The 27,934-nt window shown below is 40.8% G+C and overlaps 2 protein-coding genes across 3 annotated transcripts in view; one reads left to right on the top strand and one right to left on the bottom strand.

Annotated features, from left to right (window-relative positions):
* Window positions 1-23,268, bottom strand: part of LOC115253436 (crossover junction endonuclease MUS81-like) — a 32,310-nt gene extending 9,042 nt beyond the window's left edge. The window contains exons 1-2 of the mRNA XM_029858890.2: window positions 22,606-23,268; window positions 21,574-22,524 (exon numbers count right to left, since the gene is read on the bottom strand). Coding sequence (XP_029714750.1) covers window positions 21,578-22,524; window positions 22,606-23,119 — 1,461 coding nt within the window. The 5' untranslated portion in view covers window positions 23,120-23,268 and the 3' untranslated portion in view covers window positions 21,574-21,577. The remainder of the gene's footprint in view (window positions 1-21,573; window positions 22,525-22,605) is intronic.
* LOC115266916 (venom protease-like) lies at window positions 345-21,601 on the top strand. Of its 2 annotated transcripts, none has more exons than XM_029873538.2 (5): window positions 345-643; window positions 724-966; window positions 8,327-8,594; window positions 20,869-21,289; window positions 21,382-21,601. In XM_029873538.2, exons 1-5 carry the CDS (start codon window positions 550-552, stop codon window positions 21,547-21,549), a joined length of 1,194 nt encoding a protein of 397 aa, XP_029729398.2. In that variant the 5' UTR covers window positions 345-549; the 3' UTR covers window positions 21,550-21,601. The 2 variants fall into 2 exon arrangements, with proteins under 2 accessions (XP_029729398.2, XP_029729399.2); XM_029873539.2 differs by having other exon boundaries at window positions 346-643; window positions 727-966.
* Window positions 23,269-27,934: the final 4,666 nt, after the last annotated feature.

The following is a 27,934-nucleotide window of genomic DNA, read 5'->3' as shown; positions in this document are numbered from 1 at the left end:
ATCTTCTCTTACTATATTAGATTGTTGTTTTTTCTTCAGGTCTAAATTGTACGTAGCTCTCTGAAAAAAGTTGGTTGAAATTATCAAAAGAGTTCATTTTATTTAATAAACAAAGTGTATTTACAATTTCTGAAATAGTCTATAAGTTTTGCCTCATTATTATGATGCACACCTTTGCTAATTGCATAGAACCTAAGCATATCGTTCTGGTCCATGCACTCTTTCGCTTCAGCTTTCACACATAATTGACGCTATCTTATCATTTCTTATTTTGATTCTTTTCAAGCAAGTAAAAACATGTCAAATTTCACTATTCAAATACCACTAGCAGGAAAACTTCCATCAACACGACCAAAATTTGTTATTCATTCCTGCTCGGCAGCAGAATATTTGATAATCCTCTCGAGTTCAAACGGAACGGCACTCAGGTCACTAATTAATAACAGCGGCGGATGGCGCAGTGATCCCCTCGCAGCCTATGTGTAGGTATAGCTGAAATGAAACGCGTCCAGCTGCGTTTAGTCGAGTGCCGGTTCTGAATCAGTAAAGATGAGTATTTTCGATTGCTTGACCGTTCGGTTCCGATCGCTGTTGTTCGTATTGGCGCTTTCAGCGATTGTCGTGCATGGAGAAGAGGATTTAGGTGATTTGAAAATTTTGAACCGACAAAAAAACCATCCCACAGATAAGTAACCACAGTTTTCGTATTGCGTATAATTGCAGTAGTTGTGGGAGATGAGTGCATCGTTCAGCGCACAAACGCGGCCGGAGTCTGCCGGGCCGTATCCGATTGCCCCTCGGTGATCGATGACATTCGAAACCGGCGTGCGAATCCGACCAAGTGTGGCTTTCTAGGTCGGGTTCAAATTGTTTGCTGTCCAGATGGAGTCCAGCCTAAAACAACAACCTCGACAAGTGCCCCGTTGACCCCATCGGCGATGAGTAATCATCCACGGATTGCGGAAAGTACGCTAATTTAATTGACATTGCATACAGGTGTACGCACATAAGTGCAGCAGCGATAGTGATGCTGGACCGGTGAGAGTTTACACACCTCGCTTTATTAGCCGGTGGGAGGTAACAGTTGAGTAATTCCATGTCAAATTGAGAAAAAAAGTGAGCCGAATTCACATCCGTTGAATTTTAGGATACCTACATACTTTTGAGAGATACTCGTTGAAAACAGCACGATATATTAGCGATTGGGATTCGGGAGGTGGCTTTTCGGGCCCGTATGAAGTTGATCACCAATATTAACTTCTTTTCCCGATCAGCCTAGATAGCTGTATAGTGTCGGTAGCGGTTGGTTCAACTGGCTAAGAATAGCACTACGGACCGCCTGTTCCAGTGGTAGGAGTCCACTAATCAGGTGACCCCTAATTCAAGGTGTTATGCGGCTTTAGTGCCGTGAACCTTGTGTTTCTCCGAGACAATCAGCTGCCCTTCTTCAATCTCATACTTGAGGCTGAATAAGGGCGGGATTATGAAGATGTTGTTAATTAGTTTAAATTTTCACCTATATGGTTTCGCATTATGCGTTTTACACAGTGTATTCTGTGCATCCTCGCCTTTGGCGCACTCAAATCGATACCGATCTGGCTTTATTGTTGCTATTCTTTTTTGTGCTGTGATTGTTAAGAGTTTATTCTTGCCTAGTTTGGGTAGTGGCTACGGTTAGGATAGCTCAGATCAATCTCCAGCACAAAAGAACTGCAACGATCAATCTTTGTAGACTTATGCAAAATGGTACAGCCCAAGTGGCGTTAGTCCAAGAACCTTACTTTCGTAAGGGGAGTTTCTATCTAGGAAACCTTGTGAATTAGGTGTTTGCTACTTTCAGTCAAAATGAAATGGCAAACTCACGTGTCATGCCTCGAGCATGTGTGCTTGTCAACAACGCAATCGTTGCTACACTCATCTCTGAACTAACTACTAGAGATGTATGTGCTATCACAATCGATGTATCTGTTGGAAACCTCAACAGGAAATACGTTTATTGCTCGGTTTATTTACCGCATGATGAACCATCCCCTACGGATGCTTTCAAGCAAGTCATTGCATACTGCACTTCAAAAGGCCTTCCGCTAATTGTTGGTAGTGATGCTAATGCTCACCATATAATCTGGGGCAGCTCAAACATCAATTTGAGAGGCTCCAGTTTGATGGAATACTTAAGTAGTACAGATCTTGGATTAACATAGGCAACCGCCCAACCTTCATGGTATCTGCTAGAGAGGAAGTGTTAGACATAACGCTTTGCTCTAGCAGAATTAGTCACGAGCTGACCAATTGACATGTGTCAGATGAAGAATCTTTATCTGACCATCGCTACATCTTGTTTGAACATGTGAATGTTACTTCGCAAACTTTGCGTTTCAGGAACCCCCGGTCACCCCTTCGGTCTGCTGAACGATCCGGCTGGAAAAACCTTTGTACAAATGTTTCCAGTCTGAGTGAAGCCAGTCGATTGAACAAAATCCTTGCAAAATCTAGGGATTTTCAAGTGAACGAGCTTCGTTTGCCAAATGGTGATTTCACTTCCTCTGATAAGGAAGTTTTGAAACGTTTATTCAGTACACACTTCCCCGGATGTGTGGATATTACATCTTCGGATGAACCTGATGTCTTTTCTTGTAGTTATGATTCTTTAGCTTCGGCTCGGAGTATCATAACTTTAGAATCGATTGAATGGGCACTTAATAGCTTTGCTCCTTTCAAATCTCCTGGGGCAGATGGGATTTATCCTATTTTGCTTCAGAAGGGATTTGATCATTTCAAACATGTTTTGAAACAACTACTTGTTTGCAGTTTTGCTACAGGGTATATTCCCAAATCCTGGCGGGATATTACTGTAAAGTTTATTCCGAAAGTGGGTCGTGCGTCGTATGAAGAAGCGACGAGCTTACGACCTATCAGTTTGACCTCTTTTCTTCTGAAATGCTTAGAACGCATTGTCGATCATCACATCCGTGATGTTCATCTGGCCAATGTGCCTCTTCATGTGAACCAACATGCTTACCAATCTGGAAAGTCCGCTGTGACTCTTTTACACAAAGTTGTTTACGATATCGAGAAGGCATTCGGTCAAAAGCAATCCTGCTTGGGTGTTTTCTTAGATATCGAGGGCGCCTTTGACAACGTGCCTTTCGATGCCATATTGGAAGCCGCACGGGGTCATGGTATATCTCCAATGATTTCCAATTGGATTCACCAAATGCGCAAAAACCGAAATTTCTTCACGACATTGCGTCAAGCGGCGATTAGAAAATTGAGTGTTTGTGGATGCCCCCAAGGGGGAGTCTTATCACCACTTTTGTGGAATCTCGTAGCAGATACGCTATTGAGGCAACTCAATAATAGCGGTTTTCCTACTTATGGTTTTGCCGACGACTACCTAACATTGTTAGTCGGTATGTGCATCAGCACCCTTTTCGACCTGATGCAAAACGCTTTTCAGGTAGTTGAGGGTTGGTGTCGCCAATAGGGCCTTTCGGTAAATCCGAGTAAAACATCTATTGTTCTTTTCACGGAAAAGCGAAACCGTAATGGTGTTCGACCTTTACGTCTCTTTGATTCTGAAATCAATGTGACATCAATGTGACTGAACAGGTAAAGTACGTTGGAGTCATTCTTGATTCCAAGCTTTCTTGGACACCTCATGTTGAGTTCAGAATCAAGAAAGCTTGTATGGCCTTCGGGCAATGCCGGCGAACCTTTGTGATGGTTAGAACACTTGACTATCATGCCGAGGACCTGGGATCGAATCCCACTCCCGACAAACTCGCAAAAATGTGAGTTCTTCCTTCGGAAGGGAAGTAAAGCGTGGGTCCCGAGATGAACTAGCCTAGGGCTAAAAATCTCGTTAGTACAGATAAAAAAAAATCTGTCAAAGCAGAATTTCAGCATGCTGGTCAAAGCATTGACTGGGAACATGGCGAATATTCAGCAAGCTGATTCATTTGCATGTGATAGCTGTGAATCCGATTATAGAGCTTCGTATCATTTGATATGTAACTGTCCAGTTTTTGCGCAACTGCGTTTCCGAGTACTCGGTAAACACTTGTTAAGTGAAACTGACTTCAGAAACCTGAATCTTCAGGACGTTCTGTTGTTCTTGACCCGCTGTGGTAAAGAGCTATCGGCTCTCTTTACGCTTTATACTTTATCACAGTGCTCTTTTCAGGGCGCTGTTTGAACCCACTGTGGAACGCACGGGGGTGCAATGGTGATCTGATTTTGTTGCCGCTTATCATGCGCAACCAGAGCTCACTAATACCACCATTCACTCAATACAGCAGCGGGAGAAAATGAGGAAAAACGCACTTTGGCAAACAATGTTTGCGAAAAAGGGTGTTGTGTGTCTTTTCACAAAAAAATACACTCTCTGTAGGAACTTTACCTCATTGACAATCATTGACATTGACAATCTCAATTTGCAAAATTATCAAGTATGCCGCTTTTTCATGATCAACACTTTTATGAGATTCAATGCGATGCAAGCGTTTTGCACCAATATCCTTCGTAAAAAGGTAAACATTCAAATTTCACGACTGTGTTGGTGAATATTTTAGCTGGAGCATAAATTTATGCTCCACGTAAGGAGGCACAATTCAACCTGTCAAATTCCATAGTGAAAAAACAGATTGCCGTCCCCGTGGTGGAACGCTTACGCGTGTATGACGATCCTATTCTCTTACCTGCCCTTTCCCCTGTCCCATCCGTGTTCAGGGCGATGGCACAAGTTTCCCAAATGGAGGAGAACGTGCCTCTGGAGCCGACCTACTGATACCTGATGGTTTGCTTCGATGGATTGAGCTCAAATTTTAACACGGAACTAAAGATATGCTGAATGTTGCGTAAACGAAGTACCAAACGTTTCCGTTCAAAGGTCTGGGCGTGAAAAGGCGTTCAAAATGCGCAAAAGTTACAAGACAGCGGCACCGCTGTCCGATCACTTTTGCACATTTTGAACGCCTTGTCATGCCCAGATTTGTGAACAGAAACGTTTGGAACCGTAAACCGGGGTCAAATTGATCTCCGGGAAGAAATTGATCAGTCGTTTTTTTATGTAGACAAAGCATTTTTTAAACAGTTTTCTTACAAATATAGTTTAGTATCAGATTCTAACAGCACGATGCCAGCAAGGAAAGTATTAATAACATACTTTTTTTTTAAAGAAACACATTTGATCAGTTTCGACCCACAGATAAATATGACCCCAGCTTACGCTCTTTAGTTCCGTGTCAAAAATTGAGCCCAATCCATCGAAGCAAACCATAGTTACAGCATCTCAAAGTTGATCATTTTGTTTGAAATCGGCGTTTTCCGATTAATTACGCACCACAGTGTACACTCCCGATCAAAAGTTTGAGGTCACCCCCTTAAAAACATGTCATTTTTAAGGCCCATATCTCCGCCAATTTGCGTCCGATTTCAAAACCCCCTCTCTCTCTCGTTTGTCGGGTGAAGATCACTGCGTCCAGATTTTAGAACTATTGTGATATACCCTTTTGCTGTGTGGTACGCAAGTTATCTCAGTAACATGTTTGTCACTGAGATACCTTGGTATCGACTGAACTCAAGACCATCTATTATTGATGAATAGAGATCCTGAGTTACAGTATGTGACTCCCCCATTCTTTATTACACCAACGAACCTAACCTCAAAATGACTGACAATTCACAGGTCATTTTGACAGATGCAACATGAGCATGAAAAGGACGGAAACAAGATCGATAAAGTAGAATATATGATCCGTCTTTTTCGTGCATGTGTGTGGTCTGTCAAAATGACCTCAGAAGTGTCAAACATTTTCATGGCTAGCTTTGTTGGTGTAATGAAGAATTCTGGCGAGACTAGCTTTATGAAGCCAAACACGTCCTTGGGAGATAAGATGCATATGTCAGCAGGCCCTAAAAGGACTTGCTGGGAACTTTGAACCTACGTTGGGTGAGTGCACTGCAATAGCAATAGGATGTGTTCTGATGTTTCCCTCTCCTCGTCACAGAAGCGGCAATTTGAGGTTTGGATTGCTCCGATCTTTTGTAGATGGTATCTGCAGGGGAAGTGTACAGACCGGTGTAGATGTTGAGATCCCTTTTGTTGAGACCTAATGGTTGTTGGGTTTTCTTGGTTTTCTAGATTTTATTTAAAAGATAATATGTCAAAGTAACTTTGAACATGACTTAAGTGAAACCTATACAAAAATGTTTGTATGTACCACTAGATTCATAAAATTATGGTTTGGTGAGGTAGAACCATGCATAGAATTTATGGAATCAAAAAAATACTTTGATGATTCCGTCGTCGTCGGACCTAAATGCTTCTTAATCAAATTCATAAAACTATGGTTGAAGGATATGGAGCCATGCATAGAATTCATGAAATTAAGAATAATTTTTATGATTCCGTCGACGTCGGTCCCAAATTCTTTTAATTAGATTAATAAAACGATACAAACTAAAATCAGAAGTAAATAAAATACGTGATAGGCTCTGATCTATTTCTATGATTTTGGGACCTATCCATAATCCTTTTTTTTTCTATGAGCAAGCAACACTTTTTAGTTGGCCTCTTGTAAGTGAAGATATGTCATGTTCAAATATTGCTTTTTTTGCACCGTATTCGACCCCCTGCAGAAATTTTTTGTCACACCACAATATGTTCCCACCAGTTTCAGCATACATTGGTTCGTTTCACTGCTAGAAATTTTAAGCGTCAGTTACACTTTTTGGGTGGTGCATGGAATAATCGGTTTGTTTACATGCTACTTTCCTTTGTGTTTGACGTGTGAACAAATATTTTAGACGATTGAACATTTGCACGGTAATCTATGAAGCAAAGCAAGATGCAATAAAAGAGAACAACAATGATCGAACTCACTGGATAATCATATTTAGCTGGTTTTCTATTTTTTTCTTTGGCTGCTACATCCACTAGGCTATAGATGCCCTATAAACCATATCCAATGTTCACTAGTTCAATAGAAATACACTAGAACTCCAATGGCGCTGTAGTCACTTTTCCTATATAATTAAGTTTATAATTTTTATTGTTATTATTGATTGTTTTTAAGTGTCCAGCTTGAAGAGAATCTTTTGTTTTGGTAAACAAATTTTATTTGACACTTCTAGTACCGCTACTGACGCTGTAAGGGCGTGGCAAACTAGATGTTAGTCACACGAAAAGTCGCGACATTGGACTTCTGTGGCTAGTTATTCTACTACTAGTTCACATCACTTGGGCGCGATTTCCACTTTGCTTCACCCTCCGTACATAAACTCGGAACTACGACGAATGGCACAACGAAAACGCGAACTGGGCACTATTTACTTTTTGCGCGTTTACTTTTCAGTCAATCAACTCCCAACAAACTGCCGAATCTTACGGGCACACTGTTTTCATGTTGTTTCATTTCCTAATATATGCACATTTATTACTCTGAACAAATAAAAACTTTGCAAAAATAGCAGCTTTAACTTTTTCCACATGTCTGTGCTAGACGACTGCGCGAATTATATAATTACATATGGCAGATAAGTGTAACGCTAGGAAACGAACATGAATAAAATTTAGGAAATTGTATGTTTCTATTCATAATTCTGGTCAACTCATTCATGATATTATGAATCATAACCATGATATTATGACTTGGCAGACATCATAAGAACATGATTTTTTATTCATGATGAGGGGAATGGATTTTTTCCGTGCAGGGAAATAAACGTTTTGTTTGTTGTTTTCAACAGGAATAGAAAAATCTTTCATTTTGTGGTTGCCGCGATATTTTATGTGGCTTCCAGCCTTCATGGGCATTTTTCAATAGTGAAAAAGGGCCAAAAAACACATTTCTGATTTGACCAATTCAGCTGAAAATTTGACCAGAAGTTTGTTTTAGCATTAGGATGTGAATGTAAGGGTGACTGGATGAATTCCAGAAATTTTGTTTTTTTTGTATGAAAAGGTCTTATACAAAACGGTCATTGGCAGAGGAATCTCTCAGTTAAAAACTCTGGAAGTGCTCATAGAATACTAAGTTGAGATGCGGCCTTGTCCCGATTGGGATGTTTTAAAGAAATGGAGAAACACATTTTTTTCGCAAGATATCATACATAATTGAATGATTCATTTGAATCCGTTTCTTTCACGTTTTTGACATGGAATTACCCAGACGCATTCACCTGTATCCCGGTCAAGCAGTGCACTCGACGCTAAATGAGATGCAACAAGTGCACGTACCAACAACGTCATTGTTTGATCTTTGTTCTCACCAAACACTCACTCACTATACTGTCTGACTGACCGCATGACTCCATCGTATTCCAGAGTGCATCGAGTACGGGGAAGCCGTCTTCTCGAAAGAGTACGTCAACTCGGTCGGTGCGGAAGAGCCGAAGCTGCAACGGCTGGACAAATGCGGCCACAAAGCGATTGAGCTGGTGGTGAACGGAGAAGCGGCTAAATCGCGGGAATTCCCCCACATGGCACTGATTGGATATGGTGTGGCACCAGAGGTGCGCTACCTGTGCGGCGGTTCATTGGTCTCCGATAGATTCGTTCTGACCGCGGGCCATTGTATCAATTCCCCGGAAAGGTAAGTTAGTGCGTGCATGTTCATTAGGGTAATCTATGGGCGCGATGGGCCCATATAGCCGAGGCGGTAAACGCACGGGTATTCAGCATGACCATGCTGAGGGTGACGGGTTCGATTCCCGGTCGGTCCAGGATCTTTTCGTAAAGGAAATTTCCTTGACTTCCTTGTGCATAGAGTATATACACATGCAAAATGGTCATTGGCAGAGGAAGCTCTCAGTTAATAACTGTGGAAGTGCTCATAAAACACTAAGCTGAGAAGCAGGCTTTGTCCCAGTGAGGACGTTACGCCAAGAAGAGAGAGAGATGGGCGCGATGTGGTCGAAACGTTTTACGAGAACGAGCATTTATGGTGTCATAATGCATCACTGAGCTTTCAAACGAATCATTGACTTGGAGTGGATGCTTCCCAGTTCTTTTAAGTTTTCTGAAGTAACTAACAAGAGCTAACCTCGACCCCTTAATGCTATAACTAAGTAACTCGTTTTGGCAATTGCAGGGAAAAATGGCTGGTAAAACTTATCCTGTTATAAAAAAAAAATCTTTGTTGATCTTAAACGATGAATTGAAGGGCTTTTTTGCCTGCCATTGTATGAATTTGTAAATTGTGAGGCAAGCACAATCAAACACTATGCCCAGGGAGTCGAGATAAATTTCCCGACCGGAACGGGAATCGTAAATACCCTACAGTGTTCAGTGTAGCTTTATATCTGCACCGTATGTATATTTAGTAGAGCTTCGTCTATGTCTGTTCGGTCTTGGGTATGGATGTTCCTCCAGTTACCCACGTTCAAAGTTCTGACACAGACGTAACTCTTAAAGGAAATTCGACAAAAACTTTTGCCCGGTGTCTTTCATGAGCACACTGCCACCTGTTGATCGCAACGAGAATGAATCAAAATTCCATGAACTTCCTTCCGTATTTTTATATTTCAATGGACGAAAGTTATAAAATTCCTGAAAAAACATAGTTAAGTTTGGTTAAGTTTATACGTTACAGGTTTAAGGCTTACTTTAGTGATTCTTGTCGTCTATTTGATGCTAAATTCTTGGTAATTTCCGCTCGTAGATACAGGTAATCTGTAGAATTAGTTTTTTTTTACTTTTTCACATTTTGTTTTGAGGTATAATGTCTCACCTATGCACGGTACCAAAAAGTAGGAATTGGTGGGCGGTTCTTGTTGTGCCGTAGAAACCTGTTTATACATAATATATATATATGTTATTATATGTTTAGGAATATGTTTTAGATGTACATTTTGTTCGCTCACCTTTTTATCAAGCCAAAGGGTCACATTTAGTAGCACTTGCACAGAAGGCAATTCTAGTCCGTAGGCTAATCCTAGTAATTTAAGTCACATACATACACAGAAAAAAAATATTCATGTAAAATTCAGCGAGAAATCATGCACATAATGGGAATGCTAGAGTTAGTGCATATTTACATGAGATATCATGTAAAATTATGTTACAATCGTGTAAATTTCCACTAATAGTCACGTAACCGGTTGGAGTCCATGATGGTTTACGCGATGGTTGGTGGAAATTTACACAATGGAAATGTAATTTTACATTATATCTCATGAAAAGTGCACCAACTCTAGCATTCCCTTTATGTGCATGATTTTTTGCTGAATTTTAATTACATTTTTTTTCTGTGTAGGTTAAGAAACTAATCCATAAGTACTGTTTACTTGTTTTAGCGATAAATTCTCACCTTTTTAGATAATAACTACAAATTAGGTTTTTTGAGTGGATAGCTGACACTGAGGAAGATTACAAGTGGTAGTCGAAATACGCGTATCTGTCAAAGGATAAGCAATAAGGGCGGAATTAAAAGGTACGAAACTGATAACACTCATTCGAATACAAATTAGGGTTAGCACGTAAGTAGATATATGCAGTGCTGAAAAAATCATTTTGTCATATCCTAATTCAATCACCTACAGATCATTTTAGAAGCTGAACCTGAGAATATGGTATATGAAAACCTTGTGCGGCTAGACCAATTCTGCAAAGGTAGCCCGTGACATTTACATCAAATATTTGAAAAATAGCGGCTTTTTGTGACTTTCTTGCAAAACTGGTCTAGCCGCACAAGTTTTTCATATAGCATATTTTCAGGTTCAGCTTATAAAATGAGCTTTAGGAGGTTGAATTTAGATATGGCGAAATGAAATTTTCAGCACTGGATATATGGCCATCCGTAGCACCTTTTTCCAACACAGCCTCCCTTATCGTTACACCTGGAGATCACCACAGCAGACGGAATCTCAAATCGACCACGTTCTGATTGACGGACGGCACTTCTCCAACATTATCGACGTCAGGACCTATCGTGGCGCCAACATCGACCCCGACCACTATCTGGTGATGGTCAAACTGCGCCCAAAACTCTCCGTCATCAACGATGTACGGTACCGGTGACCGCCACGGTACAACCTAGAGCGACTGAAGCAACCGGATGTCGCCTCAGCACACGCGCAGAATCTCGAGGCCGCGTTGCCAGACAAGGGCGAGCTCGATGAGGCCCCTCTAGAGGACTGCTGAATAGGTTGTCCCAAAAATTGCACATAGTCAAAAAGCTTGGGGGCTCACCCTGCAAATGATAGCTAAGGGTGTTAGAAACAAACTTGTATGACGGCAACTTTCAGAAATGACGTTTAGAGGTCGCCCCGGCGAGATTTTTGAAAAATAGCCATTTTTCATAATAAATTTCATACAAATATTTTTTACCGTACAAAAATTGGCAATACCCACTATTTTTATATTTTTTGCAGCTTGATATGGATCCAAGCTTCTTGGGAAAAATAATTAACGACATGTTTTGCAGGTAACTTTTTGATACTGAATTTTTGTATTTACTAAAATTTGTCATTTTTTGATATACTGTGCATTTTACCCATCATAAAAAGTATCTGAACTCAATGCTAATTTAAAACCATTTCCATAAAAAGATTGGAAATTTTATGAGCAAAAGCTTTGCCGAAGACAGCATTGCGTTTTTTCTATCCGTTTTAGAGTTATTCACGATTTACTATTTAGTGAAATTGCGATTTTGAGTCATTTTTCTAAAAAAATCACAAAAGAACTGCCCAAAAACACATACAAAGTAAAAAATCACGTATGCTCAACAAGTTTTTGTTTTTTTGTGTTTAGGAATTATGGTGGCATCATTTATTGAATTTTCGTTTCCGTTGACAAATCCATTTTCTTTGATACAGAAAGGGACCTACTAGCAAGAAACTTTATCATTAGGTATTGCATCTTGCTTTGCTTCATAGATTACCGTGCAAATGTTCAATCGTCTAAAATATTTGTTCACACGTCAAACACAAAGGAAAGTAGCATGTAAACAAACCGATTATTCCATGCACCACCCAAAAAGTGTAACTGACGCTTAAAATTTCTAGCAGTGAAACGAACCAATGTATGCTGAAACTGGTGGGAACATATTGTGGTGTGACAAAAAAATTCTGCAGGGGGTCGAATACGGTGCAAAAAAAGCAATACCATTTTGAGATGCCTCAGTAGGCCATGGAATTTTTAACGGTTATGTACTGACAATGGTTTATACGAGCATAATACACAATCAAACGCACGGCACATTTTCTATACCATTTAGAAGGTGATACATTCCGCAAAACATGCTGATTTTATTGTTCAATGATGTTGTTCTAATCGTTCAAACACATGAATAAAACGTTCTAGTAGTCCCTATCATTTTGATCAACATATAGGACGATAAAAATGACGTCACTTGTTTACGTCCAAAACTGTTGTTTACCAATAATAGCCTACCTTGTCTTATTGTATGCCGTGTATGTGTTATGGTAATCAAATTGTTCTAACCTTGGATAACATTACGTTAACTCACTGGTTCATCTCATCCCATCCGTTTCAATTTGCCTCGGTGTATCTTATTTTAGGTGTTGATAAGATAGTTTAAATCAGTAAATATCAAAAAAGACATGCTCTGTTTTTTAGAATGTCTTGAATTGGTATACATATCGGTATTCTTACGTAAGATGTTCGTAATCGCGATTTGAATTTGGTATGGAGCAACGTATTCGCCTTTATTCACTTTGCCACTGTTTCCTGGGCTGTTTCACTTGTCCAGGACTCATACGTCTTCGTGTGGAATAATAATTGAGAATATCGACAGGAAAGTAAGATAAACGCAAAAATATATTTAACATTTTGTATGTGTTTTTGGGAAGTTCTTATGTGACATTTTTAGAAAAATACCTAAAAATTCAAATTTCACCAAATAGCAAATTGTGAATAACTCTAAAACGGATAGAAAAAACGCAATGCTGTCTTCGGCAAAGTTTTTGCTCATAAAATTTCCAATCTTTTTATGGAAATTGTTTTGAATTAGCATTGAGTTCAGATACTTTTTATGATGGGTAAAATGCACAGTATATCAAAAAATGACAAATTTTAGTAAATACAAAAATTCAGGATTGTGCGATATTTGCCAGAAAACCATTCGCCAGAATGCCATTGGCCAGAAATACATTTGCCAGAAAATACCATTTCCCAGAAAACCGTTTGCCAGAAAGAACCATTCCCCAGAAAACCATTTGCCAGAATGTACCATTCCCCAGAAAGTACCATTTCCCAGAAATTTTCCATAGTTCTCAATCCTGAAGTGTTCCCAATCTAATGATAATTTAAAAAAAATCTTTTTTTTATTTGTTTGGGATAGATTAGCCCACAATAACGATTGCAAAATGTAAAATTTAATTTTTGTTCAGATTTATTATATGCGAAAGTTAAATAAATTACCAGAACTGATGTAAGAGCAAGCAAGAAATGAATTTAGAGTAACTTTTAAAGAAAAGCTTATATTGCTTTTTTTGCACCGTATTCGACCCCCTGCAGAAATTTTTTGTCACACCACAATATGTTCCCACCAGTTTCAGCATACATTGGTTCGTTTCACTGCTAGAAATTTTAAGCGTCAGTTACACTTTTTGGGTGGTGCATGGAATAATCGGTTTGTTTACATGCTACTTTCCTTTGTGTTTGACGTGTGAACAAATATTTTAGACGATTGAACATTTGCACGGTAATCTATGAAGCAAAGCAAGATGCAATAGTTTGAAGAAGGGAAAATCACTGTGAAACAAAAAAAATGATGTGAACTTAAACCTTTCAAACTTCACAATACATTAAATCTTTGATGTTATTCAAATATTTTATTGCGCAAAACAGCTTATTTTTTCAATTAGAACATTTCCACAAATTTGTCTTGTGGATAAGTTGATCATAATGTGGATCCAATTGATCAAATATTATTTTTACGGAATTTGTTCAATACTCATCAAAGATTTACCTTTCTTCAACACATAGGATTCCCAGCTTTTACTGATGTGGAATTTTTGGCTTACCTTATATTTTTCAAAGATTCCCTGCTTTCAATTGAAAGTAATTTTTAAGCTTTTTAATAATAATTTTTGTGCCAAACAGCAAAATTATCCGGAATTGTTGATCAAACATATAAATCAATCGAATACCATAAACAAAAACCTATTGGAAGCAACGAGTAAAATACACAGAAATAATAACTCAAGTGACGGTTTTACCTATACCATTAGCCTGACTGTCACTGCCCGAAAGCCATTACCATTAGGCCGAATATCACTTGATCAAATGCTTTAAAAAGCTTGTTTTTGAGGAAATTAATTCTAATAATTCCAGCAGAGTTTTTTCCTTCTTTTAATCATCTGCTGTTCTTTTTGGATGAACTTCTTAGTTTATTTGCGCCGATTCTAACCAATACATTCTCTTATCACGGTAAGGTAATTGTAACATGTGAGCTTAACATATTTGGGCTTTGGTATAGGACAGATTAGTGAAGTACTAGATTTGTAGTAATGAGCTGAATTTTAGTATGGTGAGAAGGTCAATTCTCCGTTTCTGCAATGAAATGGCGCAAAAAGCGTGGGTATTATGATTCCTTGCCTAATTTGATGCTGTTTGAGCAAAACTTTGGGCAACAGTGTTGTTGTTTCCTCCATTTCTTGCAACATAAACAACATAGTTATCCAAAGTTTTGCTCAAACAGCATCAAATTAGGCAAGGGATCATAATACCCACGCTTTTTGCATCATTTCATTGCAGAAACGGAGAATTGACCTTCTCACCATACTAAAATTCAGCTCATTACTACAAATCTAGTACTACACCGAACGTGCCCCATTATAGCTAATGGCGCTCCGGCTACTGTTGTAGAATCTTAATATCCATGGTGTTAGGGAATTCGACTGAAGGCCGTTGGGTCGAATGTCATTTGGTCAAAAAGTGCAGAATGGCCATATTTTTTTTCGTTTTCTCCTTTTATGCTGTTAAAATAACTGTTGAAGTTGGAGCTACTGTATTTTCACCATGAATCTTTCCTTCTTTTAAATATAGGAACAATAAATGGGTTTAAGATCTGTATTTTTTTTTGTTTTCAATAATTAAACTATTAGTCCAGCAATACCAATATTGCTTTATGGTTCTAACATAATCAACAATTTATGGAAAGAAACTAGTCTTACAATAAAACTAGAAAGAACAGCCTGTGCTTAGAAGAAGGAAAAAAATCACTATTTGAACTAACCCAGTAACCACGGTGCTGAAGCCTTATTGCATGCAGATATACGGTGTATTTAGAACAATCATTAAGAACATTTAAGGTTGATTCAAAGTGGAAATGGGAATTATGCGACTGAACTAAGATTATAGCAGTGAAATCTTAATTTGGTTCTATAAATGACCATTTCCGCTTCAAATCAACCTTAAAGTTGCGTATATCTGCACGCAAAAAGGCTTCAGCATCATGGTTACTTGGGGAGAGAATAGTTTAGTTGTAGAAAAATAGTTTTTTGCATCGAAACCGTTGATGTTCAACTAGTGAATTTTGCCTTCTTTTAAACATAGGCTGTTCTTCTTAGTTAGTAAGACTAGATTTTGACATTAATTGTTGATTGCGGTAAAACAATACGGAAATATTAATATTGTAGAAGTATCAGCTAATTATTGGAAAACCGAACAAATGTAAGAAACCGTCCCGATTCCTGTTCCATAATCACTGAATAGCGATTCGTGATCACCATTCTATCTATTGACCAATCGGCCTAATGTACTTCGGTCAGCAGTATTTTCACCATACTAGATGTTTGTGGACCTATACACTTACAGTCTATTTTGCGGAACGACAACAGTGTTGATATTGATATTCACACTCACGGGCTTGGACGCGACCTACTATCAAATTTCCATTCATGAAATGAGAAATCAGCTGATCCAAAACGTCTCGTAAAATGGCTCATAGTCTAGTTACATCGAAGTCTCGCGCTTAGTATCATACAGGCGTATCTGTAATGATCGATTTCTCTTCATCGATTTTCTCTTTGCTCAATAACTACCGGTGAATCATTTCCAGTTGTTTTCGTTGGTCTAGCTTTAGTCGTCCTTTATCGAAACAAACCAAGAGATCATCCTAGCAGTGAACATATCAAATTATTGCAAAAGATTTTTTTTTGTTAATGGACTGAAATTAATTCTTAGGAAATTAATAAAATTTCTATTTGCCCGAAAGTACCATTTGCCAGAATGTACCAATCCCCAGAATTTAATATTTAATATTAAATTCTGGGGATTGGTACATTCTGGCAAATGGTACTTTCGGGCAAATAGTATTCTGGCAAATGGTACATTCTGGCAAATGGTTTTCTGGCGTTTGTCATTCTGGCGAATGGTTTTCTGGCGAACGGTTTTCTGGCAAATATCGCACAATCAAAATTCAGTATCAAAAAGTTACCTGCAAAACATGTCGTTAATTATTTTTCCCAAGAAGTTTGGATCCATATCAAGCTGCAAAAAATATAAAAATAGTGGGTATTGCCAATTTTTGTACGGTAAAAAATATTTGTATGAAATTTATTATGAAAAATGGCCATTTTTCAAAAATCTCGCCGGGGCGACCTCTAAACGTCATTTATGAAAGTTGCCGTCATACAAAAGTTTGTTTCTAACACCCTTAGCTATCATTTGCAGGGTGAGCCCCCAAGTTTTTTGACCATGTGCAATTTTGGGACAACCTACTGCTGAAGTACAGTGAAAGCAGCCAACAACGACACAGCCGAGAGCACCATCGGGTACGTGGAACGGAATCGACGGAACGAATGGTTCGACGAAGAGTGCAGAACGGTTTTGGAGGAGAAGAACGCAGCGAGGGCAATAATGCTGCAGCAAGGGACTCGACAGAACGCGGAACGTTACAAACAGAAGCGGAAACAGCAGAGCCGCCTCTTTCGGGAGAAAAAGCGCCACCTGGAAGAAGCGGAGTGTGAAGAAATGGAACTGCTGTGCCGTTCCCAAGAAACACGGAAGTTCTATCAGAAGCTCAACGCATCCCGCAACGGCTTCGTGTCGCGCGCCGAAATATGCAGGGATAAAGACGGAGGCCTCTTGACGGACGGACGTGAGGTGATCGAAAGGTGGAAGCAGCACTTGAACGGCGTGGAGAACGTAGGCACGGGAGCCTACGGCAACGGAGAAAACGACGACGCCAGTGCAGCGGAGGACGGAAATGAACCAACTCCCACGCTGAGGGAAGTTAAGGATGCCATGCACCAGCTCAAAACCAATAAAGCAGCTGGTAAAGATGGTATCGCAGCTGAACTCATCAAGATGGGCCCAGAAAAGTTGTCCACTTGTCTGCATCGGCTGATAGTCAGGATCTGGGAAACCGAACAGCTACCGGACGAGTGGAAGAAAGGGGTAATCTACCCCATCCGCAAGAAAGGCGACCATTTGGAATGTGAGAACTTCAGGGCGATCACTATTTTGAATGCTGCCTACAAAGTGCTATCCCAGATCATCTTCCGTCGTCTGTCATCTAAAACGAATGAGTTCGTGGGAAGTTATCAAGCCGGCTTTATCGACGGCCGGTCGACAACGGACCAGATCTTTACCCTACGGCAAATCCTCCAGAAATGCCGTGAATACCAGGTCCCAACGCATCATCTGTTCATATACTTCAAAGCGGCATACGACAGTATCGACCACGCAGAGCTATGGAGAATCATGGACGAAAACGGCTTTCCTGGGAAGCTGACTAGACTGATTAAAGCAACGATGGACGGTGTTCAAAACTGCGTAAGGGTTTCGGGTGAACTATCCAGTTCATTCGAATCTCGACGGGGACTGCGACAAGGTGACGGACTTTCCTGTCTACTATTCAACATCGCCCTGGAAGGTGCTATGCGACGAGCCGGGTTCAACAGCCGGGATACGATCTTTACGAAATCCGGCTAACTTGTCTGTTTTGCGGATGATATGGATATTATTGTTAGAACATTTGGAACGGTGGCAGAACTGTACACCCGCCTGAAACGTGCAGCAGCAAAGGTCGGACTGCTGATGAATGCGGCTAAGACAAAGTACATGCTGGTAGATGGGACTGAACGAGATAGGACAAGTCTTGGCAGCGATGTTACGATGTTTAGCAGCTATTGCATAAGAGTGTTCACGAAAAAATATGATTTATCTTCTTCAAAAAATGTTTCGAAAAATGTTAGTTTTTCATGACCGTCTTCAAGCAGACGGGGCAGAATGGACACCCCCATGGCAAAGTAGATCATTTTTGTTCAGTTAATTTAAATTCAGGCTGTTTTGGATAAAGCTTTGTTTTTGTCGGCATGTACAGCTGTGCCTAGAACAACTAATTTCCACTGTTGTCGTTTTTTGACCAATTTGTTTCACTCTATGTCTACTATAGTGAACTTTTAACCCTTTCCTTCCCACGACTTTGAACGGCTATATCTATGCCAAAAAAGCGTTTCCGAAAAAAAGTGGTAGAACAAAAGTTATTGCAAATTGGCTAAAATTTTCGAAATCAATGAAAAAAATTTTGGTTGTAAATCAATAGGTTTTTGATTGTTTATCAATAGTTCAACTATTGAAACAAGTAGGTAGTAGTTGGGTTAACCTTATGAGGTTATAACCATATTCTAAAAATTATTGCATCATATTCATCTAATTCCGTTTGTCCGAAGTTCGTCGAAAATCGATGGTGCTCTAGAGCAACCATGGGAAGTAGAGGGTTAACCGAAAATATACTGAAATCGAAGAATTTGGTTGGTGTGTGATTTAGGTTATATTTTTCCCTTGCCACTTCTATCAAAAAGATGAATGTCCATTCTGCCCCGGTAGAACAGGATGTTTTCAAAATAGTTTTTTCATATAAAAAAAGAAGAAAATTTATAAATGTTAAGCATGTAAATGCAGCAAAACTACTTGCATGCGTTCTAGAAATAAAGCCTGTATCCGCAATAATCGGGACACAGAAGTACGGCAGTAACTCTGTACTGAATCAATAAAAATTGACCAAAAGTTGACTGAGAACTCTTTGATGTATGTTTATTATTTGTGCAAAATTTCATAAAAATCGATGCATTACTTTTATCTGTAGATAAGAAACAAACAGACGTGGTTTTTAAGATTTTGTACAATTAGGGTATCGCGCCACTTGGGCGGTGGCTTCTGTATTCGTCTGTTTCCCACTATAACTCAGTCAATTTTGAACCAATTGACTTGAAATGCTGTACACGGGTAGATACTATACCTATCTCACCACATTCCAAAAGTTGTGTCAATTGGTTCAAATTTTACTGAGTTATAGTGGAAAACAGACGAATATAGAAGCCATCGCCCAAGTGGCGCGATTCCCTATCACCAATTTTCATTCGCATAGGGTAAAAACACTAGACTTCGCCCCCCTAAAATTCTGCTCTAATTTTCGCCACTTCATACATAAAAAATAGAATTTATATGAAGGGGGCGAAGACTAGAGCAGTGGCGAAGTCTAGTGCTTTACCCTACTAGATGGTTCTTTTCCGCTACAATTCAATGTTCTGTGAGGATAATTATGATCCTTCGTGAGCAGTTATGATACTTATAGAGACACTTTCTTGCAAAATTTCATCAACTTTTAGCAATTGGATTGAAAGTTACTGGTGTTGATAGGGGATAGTGTTAGTGAAAATGTTTCATGTTTTTTATGTGCGATGTTTGCCTATTCATAACTTTTGAATGTCTCTGCCAATTTTCATGAAATTTTCACAGAAGGTAGTTGATTATGTGTATATTATTCCTGCAAAATTTGATGATTATCGGTGTAGTACTTTCAACAATACAATCGAAACAATAAGGGGTGCTCACTAATTGTTGTCTGAAGGGCTAAAATCACGGTCAGCCCCAATATATGTTTCGATTATGAAATTGTTGATGGTGCACCATTTTTTTGAAATTTTGCTTATGCAAGTAAAGTAGATTGAGAGGTTTGTGTTCAAAATTTCAGCCATTTCCTTTTTCAATTTTAAAAGTTACAGCGCTGACAAGCTAAACCAGGGGCTGTACAAAATTCAATTGCTCGCGTTCTACTGTTTCATTGCTATAGCAAAAGCTACTTCACCGATTCACATGAAATTTTGCAGGTGAAATGAACCCATCTTAAGATATTATTAGGCAAAGTTTAAGCAATTTTAATATATCTATTGCAGAGTTACAGCGAAATATGGCTGTGTCCCGTTTATTGCGGATACAGGCTTTATCAAGTTTTAATCGACCTGCAGGTAATCACTCACTAAATCTTATTTTAGATGGTGTGAAAATTATAATTCCCATGCACAAAAAACGGAGGACGCAACTTTTTCGCGTAAAATCAAGTATAATTTAAATATAGAATACTACCCATGATCGCATATCAGTCCCATCTTTGCTGGGTTTCCTATTCATATGGGACAATTATGCGACCATAGGTAGAATATTTCTTTACTGAAACTACGTTTCAAATAAATGAACTGTATTCTCCATTCATTCAAAGTTCAAAAGAGTTCGCATACTTGAAAATATTGAGGGTGTCCATACTGCCCCGACTACCCCTATGGCAGCAAATTGTTGATTCAGTGTTATCATGAATTTGAAGTTGAACTAAATAAATGAGGATCACCGATCTGCTGCCTTTATCCACCTCCAAGATGACCAGATTCGGATTTTCTGTTATAAACTTCTTGCACTTGATGACGTCTTTCCGGATCCACTCCTCAGGTGAATGTTGTGATTGTCGCTGGTGGTTCATGTGGATGATCATTGCATTTGTCATTTGATAAATATATTACAATGTACATATCATGTATATCACTATTCACTATTTCCTCATATTAGAATCCAATTTGTATGAATAAGCAACTGTAGGAAATATCTGACTTATGTTTCAGCGGCCCCGCCACCACAGTCCGCCTCGGAGAGCTGGCACTGGATTCCTCGAACGACGAGGCCTTCCCGGAAGATTTCAAAATTGCCGAAACGATTCCCCACCCGGACTATCGTCTGACGTCCCAGTACAACGACATTGCCCTGATAAAACTGGACCGCAAGGTGATCCTATCGCCGTACATTCGACCGATTTGCTTGCCGATGAGCGGTGAACTGAAAAACCGACGGGCCATCGCCACCGGATGGGGCACTATTGGATATGGAGAAGCTACCAGTCCCATATTGTTGAAGGTGGTGCTGGATATGTTTGGGCATGAGGAATGCTCGGTGCAGTTTGAGGCGAACCGGAAGCTCAAGGATGGACTGAATGCGGTATCGCAGATTTGCGCGGGGTCGAGGGATTCCTCGAAGGATACTTGCCAGGTAAGGAATGTGGGGGGTTTTTCTATTTCTACATGCCAGCAGCTATAGATAAGGTTAAGCTTGATTTACACCGAATATCTTTTATCTTCTAGGGAGACTCTGGAGGACCGTTGCAAATTTACAACGACGAAGGTGTCTACTGTACGTATACGATAATCGGAGTGACATCCTTCGGAAAGTACTGCGGTTTGGCGGGATCACCTGGCGTCTACACCAAGGTCTACCCGTACATATCGTGGATTGAAAATTTAATATTCTAAATACAGACGATGAAATAAACTTACCTCATTACTGATAGACGTCGCTCATGAACAGTTGGTAGATGGTTTTGCTAAGTTTCAATCCGATTGTCCGCCTTGTAGGTCCGTACGGAATGTTAAGCAGCTTTTCCCTCTCCTCTTCGCTTGTGCATCGCTCATAGGCCAGGATTAGTTCCTTCGGCGTTGGATACTTGTCGACGATGGCGTTCGCTTTGTCGATCGCGAGAAGCTTGATCTGAAGCAACTGTTTTATGAAGACTTCCCGTACCGTGCAGTCGGCTGTTTTGGACGATTCTTTGTTGAAAGACTCGAACGAAATCAACGGAACTGTACGCTGATTTAGGTTGAAATCCGATGCGGTTGCGGCTGTTGCCTCCACCGATAGGTTGGTGATGTTCCAGAAAGTTTTACCGTCAAGGTTTTTGTTAAGCAGCTCCGTCATAATCGACAAATACAGCACCGTGTGGCGATGATCGTCCGTGTACTTCACCGTAAAGTCCTGCACGTAGGTATTTAGCGCCGCCTGAGTTAGCGTGTCCTGTGGAACACCCACCTGACGATTCTGGCCCAGATTCTCAATCAGGTACACCACATTGGTCAGCCGGCACTGCTTCAGCCGGAACTTTTGCTCGTGAAATCGACCGTCCTTTATGCTACTGGCCAAATCATCCATCCGTTTGCGTTCCACAATGTATGGCAGGATGTACTCGGTTCCAGTGTCGTCCCGAACAATCCAAAGGAAATCACCGGCACTCAAACGACGAACCTCAAAGTCAATGTGGTACTGTTCCAGTTCCTTCAGGGTCCGATCCAGGTTGGTTTTAGATTTGCCAATGGTTTCCTGAGTGTCGACGAGCAGAATAGCCTTTGGATTCGACACTGTCGGATGTTCATTTTCAACGATCTCCAAATGGTCGAACACCGAATCATCCGGTATCTCGAACTGCTCCTCGGTTGGTGCCAGAATCTCGTTATCTACGAAGGAAAATCATTCTGTTTGAGAACATAGGTATGTGGAGTGACCATAACACATGGTAAATACTACAAGGACCGTACCTTCTTCATCCAACGCTGCTGCCTCGTCCTGTACCAACTTCCGGTACAACTCTCCCTGTCGATCGTTCAGCATCTTCTCAACCATCGCATCGCTCGCCGCTTCATCGAACTGCACCCCACCATCCCTTTTGAACTTGTTCAGCTTTGCCACCAGTTTTTCGCAAATTCCCATCCCGAAACCGGTCAGCATGATGCAATCCCTCGGCGTCCGGATTGGCAGCGGATAGCGCCGCAGGGACGTTAGAGCCTTCTGTAGCGTCAGGCGGCTCTTGGCGTCCTTTTCCTGCGCTTCGGCAATCATCTCCAGCAGCCATCGTTCGTACAACGGATTGGGGCAGGTCAGGTATTTGATGCAGATTTGGCGGACCGAATGGGAACCGATGGGCTGGCTTTCAGTGGAGGGATCTGTCGGTTGTGCTGATTCGGCTGGTTGACGGCGAACGATTCGAACTACACGCGTTCTACGTCGGGTTTTGCGTTGATGAGATTTGCCACTTTTTAAACAATTACTCATTATCAGTTTTCATACGATCAGCTAACTTTAACTCAGAACAAAACGCACATTTTGGGAAACTAAACTATCAGAACGATTTCCAAGTTTCAGATGTTTACACTTTCCCTAACGTTTTGCGCCAGCTGCGGGCATCGCGACGCCTTTCAAGCTGATTCGGACCGAAGGGTTGTTATTCGCATCGATCGGTGTCGTGGTTAAGAAAAGGAATTTGCTCCCGGGAAAATTGCAAATTATATGAACTAGATTGAGTTTAAATAAGGGCGAAAGTAACATGAGAGAATTCTCTTCATCGACTCTCTCTTCTTCAAATTAATGTGACAAGATGCAAGTATGGTTGCACTTTTTGGTCATAAATCGCTAGGTTGCGATGCAACCTAGCGTCTAAGTGTAAAAAAGTTCGATTGAATTTGCATCTTGTCACTTTAATTGCCAGAAGAGAGAGTCGATGAAGAGAACTCTCTCATGTTACTTTCGCCCTAATTTAAACTCAATCTAGATATGAACCACAGACAAACAGATTCGCCATTATTAGTGCAACCGTGCAACCGGTCTGTCACAGACTAGCAAGTGGTGTGCTTGGTGGTGTGTCGCTCTGTTTTTCTAACCAAAGTTGTTACCGGTGGCCAGTGTTATGCGGTTTGTGCGTTTATATTCATGGAAAAAGTTTGTGATAATTGGGTTTTTATAGTTTATTGCATTTTGCTAACTGGACTGCGACAGAGTGCGGAATCTTAAATAAAAGTGCGATATTGCATCAAATCGTTCCGGTGTCTTCACCGCACATATTCATCATGAGCTAATGAATAAGTGCGGTGAAGACACCGAAACGATCTGTGTTGGAGGTGGCACACCCTAGTGCAACATCAACGTGGTGGCGATGGCATGCGTGACGATGCGGTTGCCAATGGTAACACACGTTTGAATTTAAGTCGTTAATGTAAGAATCAATCGCAGCAACCTGGTTGCTTTTATGTCTGTAATTGGATTTCAAATAAAACTTTCTCTTTTGCGTTCAGTCTTGTAGTAGTAAAGACGTGTTTTCATTTGCTCCCGAACCTGGTTCAGACTCTGCTAGTCCTCGAACAGGTTATTGGCCCGGCACGTGTGACCCGCCGAATTGAGAAGCAGAAGCCGTTCCTGAAAATACAGCCCAGGTTAGAAGTTCCCTGTTTTCCGGAAGCTGTCTGAAGATGGAGTGGGCACGGATCGTGAAGCTGACGAACACGAACTACGAAGCGTGGTGCTTTTCGATGCAAGCACTGCTACGACGCGAGCAAATGTGGAGGTATGTCGACCCCGGAACTCCCCCGAATCCTGTGACGAACGCGTGGCTTGAAGGAGACGAAAGAGCGCTGGCCACGATCCAATTGACGGTGGATGAGAGCCAGTACGGGCTGATTCGAAGTAAAACCACGGCGAGGGATACTTGGGCGGCATTGAAGGACCATCACCAGAAGGCATCGCTGGGACAGAAGGTAACGTTGTTGAAGCAGATTACGAACCAGAATTACCAGTGCGGTGAGGACATGGAGCGGTATCTGGCGGACATCGAAAAGTTGTACGTCCGGCTTGAGAACTCTGGCTTCGAAATGAGAGAGTGCCTCAAGGTCGCGTTGATTTTGCGTGGGTTGCCGGATTCGTTCAATCCGTTGACCACGGCTTTGGAGGCCCGGGACGAGGAGGAGTTGACTCTCGAGTTGGTAAAAGTGAAGCTCATCGATGAAGCGGAAAAGCAGCGGAAGCAAAGAAGCAGTACCGACAGTACTGACGAACAAGTGCTCCGGACAAGTGGAACCACGCGTCGGAAGGGTGTGATGTGCTATTTTTGCGGACAGGAAGGGCACTTGAAGCGAAACTGCAAAGCGTTCCTGGAAGAAATAGGTGAGAAAAAGAAAAGTGAGGTTAAAACAGTGCGCGAAAATGAACACCATTCGTTCACGTTTATGGTTAGGAGCGGTGCGCGTGACGCGGACACGTGGGTGATTGATTCCGGCGCGTCGTCGCACATAGTGAAGAATCGTAAAGCGTTTTCGAGATTGGACACGAGTGCTTGCCGGATAATTTCGACCGCGAGTGGGGAGAAGATCCACACCGGTGGCATCGGAGATTGTACGATTGAGTGCGTAAACGGTCGAAATCAGAGAGTTTTGATAACATTGACGGACGTTCTTTATGCTCCCACGCTGAAGGAGAATTTGATTTCGGTTTCAAAACTTGCGACGAAAAATGTAAGAACTGAGTTTGTTGCGAACCAGTGTCGGTTGGTTCTCGGGGATGACGTTATCGCGACTGCTGATAATGTTGGCGGACTGTATACTCTGAACGTGATAAAAGAGCGTGCGATGTCGATGGATTCCGGGGGTGTGGCTGCTCGGAAACGTCGCCGTAAGCATCGTAGAAGTAAGGTTCACGACGAAAGAGTCACCAGCAGCGAGGTGGCGGATAACGGAATAGTGAAGAATTCGATTTCTGGTGGTCAGGGTGATGACAAATTTTATGACTGCGATTCAACTACGGAGACAGTTGATGTTGAGGAGGAGTGTTGGAGGTGGCACACCCTAGTGCAACATCAACGTGGTGGCGATGGCATGCGTGACGATGCGGTTGCCAATGGTAACACACGTTTGAATTTAAGTCGTTAATGTAAGAATCAATCGCAGCAACCTGGTTGCTTTTATGTCTGTAATTGGATTTCAAATAAAACTTTCTCTTTTGCGTTCAGTCTTGTAGTAGTAAAGACGTGTTTTCATTTGCTCCCGAACCTGGTTCAGACTCTGCTAGTCCTCGAACAATCTGACACCAAATCGCACTTTTATTTGAGATTCCGCACTTCCTCGTCGCACTTTTAACTGCGCAATGCGCAATAAATTACGAAAAATTCTATGATTTTTTATTTTTAAATGAAAGAGCACCTTTTTCTGAGCCGCTATGATTTTTTGTTTTCAGATTTTTAGAACTTTATTTTGGTACCTAAAATCAATTTCAAAGAGATTTTTTGAAATCACCTTTTGACAGCTGGGCAACTGTTTGACAGCTCCACCCAGTACAAACTACGACAAGGGGTGATTCGACAAATCGCTCCCATACAAATTTCAAATTGATTTTTAAATAGGTTCCCGGGCACCAAAATTGATGAAAATTTGGATTTCGGCTCAGTTTGGCATGAAGATTCATAATATGGGATTATCCAAGGGGTTGGCCATTCAGCACACTTCGTTTGTGCCATTATTTTTGAGCGTGTGCCAATGTGTGCCAAAACTGTGCCGGATAATTTTCAGTGTGTGCCCAAGTGTGCCGAACGTGCCGAAGGTGTGCCGCACGTGCCCAGTGGGGTTTTTTCTTTGAATGTTTTTGCGCTAATGAAGCACCCTGTCAATTTTTGTCGAATGTTGTTGATCTGATTGGTGTTTACAAACAAAATCCAACCCAGCATACTTGATAAAAATGTGAATAAACGGTTTTTTTTTTTCAATCGTGAGTATTTTGACAGATTGATTCTATAGAGCAACGTTAGATTTTATTGTTGTGCCCATGTGTGCCGAATTGTGCCGGCATGTGTGCCGAGATGTGCCGAGATGTGCCGGCATGTGTGCCGGGCACAATGTGCCGAGTGACCAACCCCTTGGGATTATCTCAACACCACTAAAGAAGCCAATTGAAATTTATGAAATGCATGTCGGCAACCGTGCCACAAAAATAGTATGATAAGCGAAGTGCATCAAAAATTCATCTTTTAAAGCAACGAGCAGTAATCAACTCGGGGAAAAAAAGAGAACTGTGGAAGTTCAATGCAAATGAGCCATATAACGAAACGACAACAGTGTTAATGATGATATTGATATTTACGTGCCTGTCATCTCCTGCCAGATTTTCATTCATAAAACTTCCCAAGTAACCATTAAGCCGTAAAAATGGCATTAAGTCGGCTCTATAGTCGAATGTAGAACCTGGCTAACAGAGCTAATTGGTTCTATATCCTCTTATAGAGCTGCTCAAAAGCCACTTTTGGCGAATTATTCGGCTGATATACGGCCAACTTTAAAATATCGTACCAAGTCTCTGGAGCGAAAGTTGTCAAAAGTGAGACAAAGAAAAAAGAAAAGAAAATGTTTATCTCCTGTTCTTTTCTAACTTCCTTCGCTTCCATTGAAGTTGCTTTTTTGCTACTTCATCCAGATTCTAGCTGTTGTCCTCCGAGTTCCTGATCAAGTCCAAGTCCGTTGCCTTTCTCATCTGCTCCACCAATGCACCATGGGGATGGTGTGATCAAACTAGTATATAAACCATGAAAAACAAAATAGTTTTGGCATTTCGAGGGTTGAAAATGATATGGGATGAGGATGATTGAGTGGTAAGGTTGGTGGTAACGAACGCAGGAATTGATGCAGGAGAAGCAATGTTTATATAAATGGTCGGGAAACGTTTCACAAGAAGAAGGAAACGAGCTGGAGTTTATCATGATTGAAAAAATGGAATAATCAAGATAACCAAATTCCATTATCTATTTAACAACACCATTCCGATAAACATGCCAAAAATAATCCCGTTTCGTCAATCCCGTCCGACATGGATGTTTAAAATGTATTAATCATGACCGACTCGAGTCTGTTTTGGTCGAAATCTATTTTGATTGATATAAACGTCATGTGCTCCAAGCCCTGTGACAGCACTGACAAACTTCTTTACAGCTTGTAGGCTTTATATAGGCTTACAGGGCTTAATTTAGTTCTTACTGGTTATAGTGCCTATAAGCATTAGGAATGCTTATATAGAGCTACTTAGCACTGAAAAGCTGTTTAATGGCCGTTATAATGC

The sequence above is a fragment of the Aedes albopictus genome, chromosome 2 (genome assembly GCF_035046485.1).
Source record: "Aedes albopictus strain Foshan chromosome 2, AalbF5, whole genome shotgun sequence".
In the NCBI taxonomy this organism is placed as follows: Eukaryota; Metazoa; Arthropoda; class Insecta; order Diptera; family Culicidae; genus Aedes; species Aedes albopictus.
This window is presented reverse-complemented; position numbering and strand designations above follow the sequence as displayed.